Here is a 9,877-nt window from a genome sequence, read left to right on the forward strand (position 1 = left end):
AAATCAAGTAGAAGTTTCAAATTATTTATTCATTCAACAAACATTTCAGAGAGAAATGAACAGTCTAGTAGCAAATATTTCGTAGAGAAATGGACGTATCATTCCAACTCACCACGCCCCAAACTTTCTGTGGCTCACTCCATCTTTTGCCTCTCTAGGGAGCTTTGGTGATGTGGATCTGCCTTGGGGCAGGAAAGGGGAAGGGAAGGTCAGGCCTAATGGCTCACGCCTGTAATGGCAGCACTTTGGGAGGCAGAGGCATGTGGATTACCTGAGGTGAGGAGTTCAAGACCAGCCTGACCAACGTGTTGAATCCCTATCTCTACTAAAAATATAAAAATTAGCCGGGTATGGTGGCATGCATCTGTAATCCTAGGAGGCTGAGGCAGGAGAATCGCTTGAACCTGGGAGGCAAAGGTTGCAGTGAGCCGAGATCATGCCACTGCACTCCAGCCTTGGGGACAGAGCGAGACTCAGTTTCAAAAAAAAAAAAAAAGTTGGGGGGAAAGAACAAAATGAGTGGAGGGTGGAGGAGGGAAGCACTGCTGGGAGCCCAGCGAAGAGGGGGCTTGTATCAGGACAAAGACTCATCCCTTCTGGGAGATGTAGAAATGGCATCTTGCTGCCCCCCACTCATCACATGTGCCCTTCAAACATGGAAGCTCTTCCACCTAAATCTGTAGTCTGATGTTTATGGGGAGAGTGGCCTTGAAGTCTTGAGGGGCAGTGAGATGGTAGTGGGGAACTGCTTGGCATCCAGCTTGTCCTTGTACTGGAGCTCAGGGGTAGCTAGGCGCTCACACTCCTCTTGGTCTTGGGGGCTCAATCCACTCCGAAGTATATAGCCCAAAACCTTAGCTGACCCAAACTGGAAGGGGCGGAACCGGCGATCAGTGATGTATTTGGGGTCAGAAGCCTCACCCCCTACCAGACAATGTTTCGCTAGGGCCTCTCGGCGAGCCCGGAGCTTGGCCACAGCTGTCTGCAGCCGGCGCTGGCCGTATTTCTCTATCCGTGCCCAGAGACTGCGGTTGAAGTGGTCATAGAGAGCCCAGTCCAGGTTGTTCCAGGCTCGGGCCCGTGCAGTCAGCTGCCGGTCCTCCGCAGTCAGTCCACTGTTGCTGACAGTGCTGAGGCCCTGCTTACGTCCAGCCTGGGCATTGTGCATGAAGCCCACCACGTCATCTAGACCCCAGCACAGGGCATCTGCCAGCAGAACCAATGACTCATCGAAGTACTCAGCCACCATGACCAGGTCAAAGACAGAGTCCAGCCAGGCCAGACTCCACTGGATGAAGGATGAAGACCCCAAATCGAAAGAGGCAGGGCTTGATATCTGGCTGCGATGATCAGTAACAGTGGAAACAGGATGGATGAGGGCATTGAGATTGAGGGTTTGGGCTCGAGGGCCAGCACCAGAAGGCAAGACCCGCAGCTGTGGGGGGTTGGGGTCTCTGGGGGGATGAATATTCCCTCTCTTGGCCCTCTTCTCGGGGGGAAAGGGCAGGCCAAAGTCAAACCATAGTAAGTTGCGAGCGTAGTGGTCCCCACGGGCCCCAGGCCTGTAGAAGGCTCGAGGATTGGCCAGGAAGGCAGCCAAGGATGGTGACTTGCGGAAGGCTGATGAGGTGGATTTATAGTAGGAGAAGGCAGAGCGAGCCAGAGCCGCTGGGTCTCGGACAATGGAAAAAAAGAAGCTGTCAGAAGGCATGACCTGAAGTACCTGCAGAGGAGGGAAGACAGAAGAGAGAGAACTGGGCTGGGGAGAAGGTATGCATAAGTATGCACAAGCCATGTGTCCACTGACCCAGTCTCCTCAAACCTCCTTCTCCCAGCTCTGCTAGGAATCCCCAGCTTCCATCACCTGCTGTGTGGTAAGTTACTTAACATCTCTGAAACTCAATTTGCTTATCTGCAAATGGGGATAATCATACTTTCCCAAGTGATTATGAAAGATACATGAGATAAAACATACGAAGAAACCTGGAGCATGGAGCCAGGCATGTTTTGTGTGCCTGTAGTCCCAGCTACTTGGGAGGCTGAGGCAGTAGGATGGCTTAAGCATTGCTATGTTGCCAAGACCAGCCTGGGCAACAGAGCGAGACCCTGTCTCTACAAAAATAAAACTAAAAAAATTAGCAGGGCAATCAATGATAGACTGGATAAAGAAAATGTGGCACATATACACCATGGAATACTGTGCAGCCATAGAAAAGAATGAGATAATGTCCTTTGCAGGTGCGTGGATGAAGCTGGACGCCATCATCATGCTCAGCAAACTAACCTACTCCAGCAAACTAACACGGGAACAGAAAACCAAACACCACGTGTTCTCACTCATAAGTAAGTGGGAGTTGAACAGTGAGAACACATGGACACAGGGAGGGGAACATCACACACTGGGGCCTGTCGGGGTGGGGAGCAAGGGGAGGGAGAGCATTAGGACGAATACCTAATGCATGCAGGGCTTAAAACCTAGATGATGTGTTGATCAGTGCAGCAAACCACCAGGGCGCATGTGTACCTATGTAACAAACCTGCATGTTCTGCACATGTATCCCAGAACTTAAAATAAAAATAAAAATAAATTAGCAGGGTATCCTGGTGCACATCTGTAGTCCCAGCTACTCAAGAGGCTGAGGTGGTAGGATTGCTTGAGCCCAGGAGTTCAAGACAAGCCTGAGCAACACAGCAAGACCCTGCCTTGAAAGAAAGGGGCCGGGTGCAGTGACTCACACCTGTAATCCCAGCACTTTGGGAGGCTGAGGTGGGTGGATCACAAGGTCAGGAGTTCAAGACCAGCCTGGCCAAGATGGTGAAACCCCGTCTCTACTAAAACTATAAAAATTAGCCGGGCGCGGTGGCAGGTGCCTGTAATCCCAGCTACTCGGGAGGCTGAGGCAAGAGAATCGCTTGAAGCTGGGTGGTAGAGGTTGCAGTGAGCCGAGATCGCGGCACTGCACTCCAGCCTGGGCGACAAAGTGAGACTCTGTCTCAAAAAAAAAAAAAAAAAAAAGCAGCCAGAGCGAGAAGGGGAAGGAGGGAAGGGAAGAGGAGGGGAGGGGAGGGGGGAAGGGGAGGGGGAGGGGGGGAAGGGAGAGGCTTGTCAGGGGGTTGGGGCAAAGGAAGAGAGACAGCATTAGGATGAATGCCTAATGCATGCAAGGCTTAAAACCTAGATGACAGGTTGATAGGTGCAGCAAACCACCGTGGCACATGTATACCTGTGTAACAAACCTGCATATTCTGCACATGTATCCCAGAAACTTAAAAATTAGCCGGACACTAATTTTAAAGGGGAGGGGAGGGGAGGAAAAGGAAGGGAAAAAAAAGAAAGAAGGGAGGGACGGAAACCTGGAGGATAGGAAACTCCTGGAGAACATTAATTTCCTTGGGCATTTCTGTCTGCCTTGGTCAGTAAAACCTCTAGGAACCAACCTTTGTACTCATTTCTCCAGCAAAAACCTGTTGAGTGCCTGGGAGGGGGCATCACTGGCAGCAAAGGAGCAACTATAATGCTATCTCGGGCATAGGCAGCAGGTGGGCAGGCCAGGCCCAGAATGGCTGAGGGGTAAAGAACTTCAGGGGCTCCTGGGCATCCCAGAGGACAAAAGACACCCTGGGCCGGGGCACTGGGAAGCCACGGCTGCCTGGTAGGATGCTGCCCTGAGGGCTGGGACATGTGACTACACCGCTCTGCAAGAATGAAGGTGGAGATCAGGCTGCACCACACCCTAACGCAGCCCTGCAGGCTGATGCGGTCAGAACCTAGCTCCTGGTCTCCTTGAAGGGTTTCTGCCTCCAAAAATGACTTCCATCATTGAATCTGACTTCTGTCTGTCATGGTGTTCCTCAATCGGCTTTGCAAATATGGCACACCTGAATAGCAGCCTGTGAACTCTCTTTTTTTTTTTTTTTTTTTTTTTTTGAGGGGGAGGACAGGAAATGAGTATCTTAGCTTTTCAGTGTTTATTTTCTTCTTACTATTTTTTAAGAGACAGTGTCTCCTTGCTCTGTCACCTAGGCAGCATATCATAGCTCACTGCAGCCTTGAAAACTCGGGCTCAAGGGATTCCCCAATTTCAGCCTCCTGAGTAGCTGGGACTACAGGCACACACCAACATGCCCTGTTAATTTTTAATTTTTTTGTAGGGACGGGGTCTTGCTATGTTGCCCAGATTGGCCTTGAACTCCTGGGCTCAAGTAATCCTCCCACCTCAGCATCCAAAGGCACTCGGATCACAGGCATGAGCCACCATGCCTGGCCCTGCAGGTCTCTTTGAAGGCAGAGGGGAAAGTGAAGAAAACAGTCTTTGGCATCTGGACCCGGAATAAAATTCCACTCTGCCATTTACTAATTCTGTGACTTTGGGCAGGTTATTGAAGGTCTCAGAGCCATCATTCCTCCATCTAGAAATCTGAGTAACTGGGTAACACTTACCTGGAAGAATGTGCAAGTGTCTGGAACATGGTAGGTATTCAGTGAATGGTGGCGTCAGTGAAGGCCATCATCCTAGCCTCTGGAGAAACCTACCTCAAAGGTCACTGTCATTGCCTCACTCCTGACAGTGGCCTTTCGCTGCCCATCAGAGCACGCCCATGTCCTCAGCTGGTTTCTCCAGCTCCAGCTTCGACAAGGGTGACTTTGCAGCCCCTGCGGAACTTCCACCCCCAGTACAGATGTTCTCCCTCTTACATGCACACACACACGTGCACCCCACCATGTCCTTGCTGGTGTTTTGCTCCCTCTAAGAATGCCTCATGCTGTCCTTACCACAAGCCACATCCACCTTTTCCTTTAAAACCCCCCGCTCTCAGCTGGGCACAGTGGCTCACACCTGGAATCCCAGCACTTTGGGAGGCTGAGGTGGGCGGATCACTTGAGGTCAAGAGTTTGAGACCAGCCTGGTTAACATGGCGAAACCCTGTCTCTACTAAAAGTACAAAAATTAGCTAGGCCTGGTGGCAGGTGCCTGTATTCCCAGCTACTTGGGAGGCAGAGGTTGCAGTGAGCTGAGATCGTGCCACTGCACTCCAGCCCAGGGGAAAGAGCAAGACTCTGTCTCAAAATAAATAAATAAATAAAAATTAAATAATAAAGTAAAATAAACCCCCCTCTCCCGAAAGCGTCACCTCTTTAGTGAATACTCTTCTCACCATTCCAGATACAAACACATGCACAAGCCTCGGAAGAAGCCTCAACTTTGGAGTGCAGGGACCTGGGCTCAACTTCCAGCTCTGCCACTTTAATTTTCAATTTTATTTATTTATCTTTCTTTCCTGTTTTTTTTTTTTTTTTTTTTTTTGAGACAGAGTCTCACTCTGTCACCCAGGCTGGAGTGCAGTGGCACGATCTCAGCTCACTGCAAGCTCCGCCTCCCAGGTTCATGCCATTTTCCTGCCTTAGCCTCCTGAGTAGCTGGGACTACAGGCACCTGCCACCACACCCGGCTAATTTTTTGTATTTTTAGTAGAAACAGGGTTTCACTGTGTTAGCCAGGATGGTCTCGATCTCCTGACCTTGTGATCCGCCCACCTTGGCCTCCCAAAGTGCTGGGATTACAGGCGTAAGCCACCGTGCCCGGCCATTTTTTTTCTTTTGTGAAATGGAGTCTCGCTCTGTTGCCCAGGCTGGAGTGCAGTGGCATGATCTCGGCTCACTGCAACCTCTGCCTCCTGGGTTCAAGCAATTCTCCTGCTTCAGCCTCCCGAGTAGCTGGGATTACAGGCGTGTGCCACCACGCCTGGCTAATTTTTGTATTTTTAGTAGAGACAGGGTTTCACCATGTTGGCCAGGCTGGTCTCGAACTTCTGACCTCAGGTGATCTGCCCACCTTGGTCTCCCAAAGTGCTGGGCTTAGCCCCAGGCTAAACATACAGCTGATCCTCAAAATGTGAGGGGGTTGAAGAAGACAAGTCAGAACTCAGTGGGGGAGGTGGGGCCCTGGTGTGACAGTGGAAGGGAGGCTAAGAAAGGGAAGGGGTGTGTTGTCCTAGGTACTTGCAAGGCTGAGGTGGGAGGATCGTTTGAGGCCAGCCTGGGCAACATAGTGAGACTCCATCTCTACAAAAAATTAAAAAATAAAAAAAAAGCCAGGTGTGGTGGTGTGCACCTGTAGTCCCAGCTAGTTGGGAGGCTGAGGTGAGAGGATCGCTTGAGCCCAGGAGTTTGAGTTTACAGTGAACTATAATTGCACCACTGCGTTCCAGCCTGGATGACAGAGTGAGACCCTGTCTCACACACACACACACACACACACACACACACACACACACACACACACACACACAGGCTGGGCAAGCTCACTCCTGTAATCCCAACCCTTTGGGAGGTCAAGGTGAGCAGATCACTTGAGCCCAGGAGTATTTACTTATTTATTTAAGCCCAGGGGTTTGAGATCAGCCTGGGCAACACAGCAAGACCCCGTCTCTACAAAAAATTAAAAAGTAGCCACGTGTAGTGGCACATGCCTTAGCCATAGCTACTCAGGAGGCTGAGGTGGGAGGATCACTTGAGCCTGGGAAGTCAAGGCTGCAGTGAGCTATGATTGTGCCACTGCACTCCAGCCTGGGTGACAGAGTAAGACCCTGTCTTCCAAAAAATAATTTAAAAAAAGAAGGGTAAGGGGCACCGGGCACCTGGAGGGAGAGTTGGGGGCTCAGAGTTGGGAAGGCACTGATGCCAGGGAAATACATTGGTGAAAGAGAGAGACTGGAGTAAGCGCCAGAGAGAGAAAGGAGAGAGGAGGACTTGGGCTCCCAGAAACTACTGGGGAAGGGGCACCTGTAGAGAGGATGGCAGGGAGCCCCACCTTTGTGACCCCGATGTCCAACTTTAGGATGAGATGATGCCTGGGGAGCCCCCAGGTCTGGGCCCCCTCCCTTGGTGGTGTCAGCCTGAGCCCATCTGTTTCTGGTCCCTCCCACCCCTCCGACACTCCTTACCTCTTTCAGGTTGAACCTCATGTGGTGACAGAGGATGTGGAAGGGGAGCTGGGTGCCTCCACCCTGGGGGCGGTAGCCTTTTACCCTAGAGGCCTGGAAGAGCTTTGGGTAGCCAAACTGGTAGCGGGCAGGGAGGGCGAAGCGCAGCCCGTGCCGGTCCCCGTAGCGGTGAAGCAGGCTCAGCACAGAGCTGCTCCCAGATTTATGCGTCTTCAGGAACACCAGTCGCTGCCGGGGTGGGCAGAACGGAAGGGCTGGTCGTAGGGATGGGGCTGAGGGCTGTCGGAGCTGTAGCCCGGGTAGCCTGGGAAGAGACGGAGGGGGAGTGTCCTGTTCCTCAGCAGCAAATGGGTAGAAGGGACAGAGGGCATGGAGGCTTCTGAGTCCCCAGGAGTCTCACCAGCCCCAGGTGGGATGGGGAAGAGCAAGTGCGGGGCATCTAGAAGGAGTTGGGGCAAAGTGGGAACTCACCTCCTCTGGAAGGGCCCTCCCAAGAGCTGGAGTGCAAAGCCAATGGTCATGAAGACTCCCAGAGCCACCCCCAGGCTCCGAGGTCCCCAGAGCCGCAGCGTCCTGGCAGGAGAGAGAGGGCCCATGTGGCACAGGGAAGGGTGAGGTGACAGAGGGATGGAGCCAGGTCCAGGAACAGGGGCAGAGACAGCTGGAGACAGCCGTGCAGCTGCGGAAGGCGCTGGTTGGAGATCGGGGGGTCATTCCCCAGGCCTGCTGGCAGTCTTGGTTGAGTCTGCCCCCTGAGTTAGCAGATTTTTGCCTCTGTCAGCGTCTAGAAGGGAAATGAGGGGGGAAGAAGGGATGTCTAAGGAGAGAGGCAGAGGCAGCCTTCTCTCCTGCTGCAGCTGAGACCTGGTTCAGGGAAGGGGAGTGGCTGGGGATGTTGTCTACACCCAGACTCTCCTAGGTGGCCCCACAGCTACTCTCTCTGCTCTATCACTTTCTTATCTCCAGTTCCCCCAGCGCCCCACCTACAGTTGTCCCTGAGCCTCGGGGACTTAGAAGGGAAGGAGAGAAAAAGCCCCAGCTCATGAATGAAACAGCCAGCAAGAGAGAGATCAGATCAATCAGCTCATTAACACAGTCAGGTCAGACCATGGTCGGGAACCTGGTTTCCTCCTGAGCCCCTCTGGCTGTCACAGATGGGGATGAAGAGCCCTATCCTGGGACCAGGAAGGGAAGCCATACAGTGGGAATGAGGATCAGACAGGACACAGGTGGATGAACCCAGGCAGGAGGAAGGGAGGTTGGACTTCCAGGAGTGGCACTGCAATGGGTAAGAGCCATTGGGTTATAAATTCCCGCACCTCTTTTTTCTCTGTCTCAGCACGGGGCAGACCCCCATGTGTGACAGGGGCTGGGGGAGACGTGTGGCTACTTATGAAGCCCAGATCCCTGGACTTACCATTCCACTTTCCAACCTTATCAGTGCACCCGGAGGAGACTGAAAGGGTGGGGCTGGAGAGGGAGACAGAGAGAGAGAGAGAGAGAAAGAGAGAGAGAGAGAGAGAGAGAGGGACAGAGAGACTATGACACAAAGATACGGAGAAAGGCGCAAACACTAACTGCAGAGTTCCTTCTGAAGCCCGAGCTTCCTAATCAACCGGGAGTCCAACCCCGCCCCTTCAGATTACAACTCGCGATCAGGGACCACGGCCCCTCCAACAAGCCCCGACAGCTCCCTGCTCTGATGAGCCAGGGGTAACCCCAAGCAGAGAGAAGCCACACTTTTACTCCCGGAGACCTGCCTTCTCTGCCATCACTCCCCAATTCCCTCCCCATCACAGCCCCTGGGGTCTAGTCGCGTCTCCCCTGTCCAGAGTTCTTCATTTCCTTCCATCCATCTCTCCCTTCCCATGATTGGAGATCCCAGCCCTCTGTCCCCTCCAGCTTTGGTGACTGCCCAGTCAGTTGCTCCCGCTGGGGTTCCATGAACCCCTCATGTCTCCTCCCATAAATTAGAGGGTCCCTCCACTGGTCCTATCCTTGGTTTCACTTCCCACTCACCAGGCCACAAGGGGAGCAGCAAGGGAAATCGGGCCGGGCCCTCCCGCCCATCCCAGCCACCGCCCGACTCTTGGCTCAGCTCAACTTTCCCCAAGAACTTTCTCAGCGCCCAGGCTCCTCCCTCCTCCCTTTGTCCCGCCAGCCCCAGCAGCTGCTGCAGCTTTGATCGCGGTTCTAGGTCTCTCCCCCGCTGCATCTTCCCCTCTCCGGCAGGGCACCCAGACTCCTCTTGGAAGACACCACTTCCACCCCCCTTTCACACTTGGGAATCAATCTTTCCATTTTCTCTCGGCTTGCCACAGAACAAAAGATTCATTCAGGCGGCGGAAAGAAGGAAGGAAGGAGAAAGTGATATTTGAAAGCAGACATTGTCAAGGACGTGGCAAGGTAGCCAGAGACTGACGCTCAGAGAACAAGGCCTCCCATCCTGAAGGCAGGGGGCAGTGGTGTGGTCACCTTAATAATGCCTCGTGGCTGGGCGCGGTGGCTCACGCCTGTAATCCCAGCACTTTGGGAGGCTGAGGCTGGTGGATCGCTTGAGGTCAGGAGTTCGCGATCAGCCTGGCCAACATGGTGAAACCCTGTCTCTACTAAAAATACAAAAATTAGCTGAGTGTGGTGGCAGGCGCCTGTAATCGCAGCTACTCAGGAGGCTGAGGCAGGAGAATTGTTTGAACTGGGGAGGCAGAGGTTGCAGTGAACTGAGATTGCGCCATTGCACTCCACCCTCGAGACAAGAGCGAGACTCTATCTGAAAAAAAAAAAAAAAAAAAAAAAAAAAAAGCCTCATGTTCAAAGAGCATTTTGCAGGTGACAGGGTGGTTTTTCACACAGATTCTATTTGGTCCCCACAATTCTCCCTGTTATACAAACGAAGATGCTCAGAGGCCCAGAGGGTGGGCAATTTGGAGAT

The 9,877-nt window shown here is 52.8% G+C and overlaps 1 protein-coding gene across 2 annotated transcripts; it reads right to left on the reverse strand.

Annotated features, from left to right (window-relative positions):
• Positions 1-10: 10 nt before the first annotated feature.
• GAL3ST4 (galactose-3-O-sulfotransferase 4) lies at positions 11-9,718 on the reverse strand. 2 transcript variants are annotated; one of them, XM_002817748.6, is made up of 4 exons: positions 8,965-9,718; positions 7,417-7,729; positions 6,946-7,249; positions 11-1,723 (listed from the first exon to the last, which is right to left on the reverse strand). In XM_002817748.6, exons 2-4 carry the CDS (start codon positions 7,539-7,541, stop codon positions 692-694), a joined length of 1,461 nt encoding a protein of 486 aa, XP_002817794.4. In that variant the 5' UTR covers positions 7,542-7,729; positions 8,965-9,718; the 3' UTR covers positions 11-691. The 2 variants fall into 2 exon arrangements, with proteins under 2 accessions (XP_002817794.4, XP_054416212.1); XM_054560237.2 differs by having other exon boundaries at positions 7,417-9,718.
• Positions 9,719-9,877: the final 159 nt, after the last annotated feature.

The sequence above is a fragment of the Pongo abelii genome, chromosome 6, assembly GCF_028885655.2.
Source record: "Pongo abelii isolate AG06213 chromosome 6, NHGRI_mPonAbe1-v2.0_pri, whole genome shotgun sequence".
Lineage (NCBI taxonomy): Eukaryota > Metazoa > Chordata > Mammalia > Primates > Hominidae > Pongo > Pongo abelii.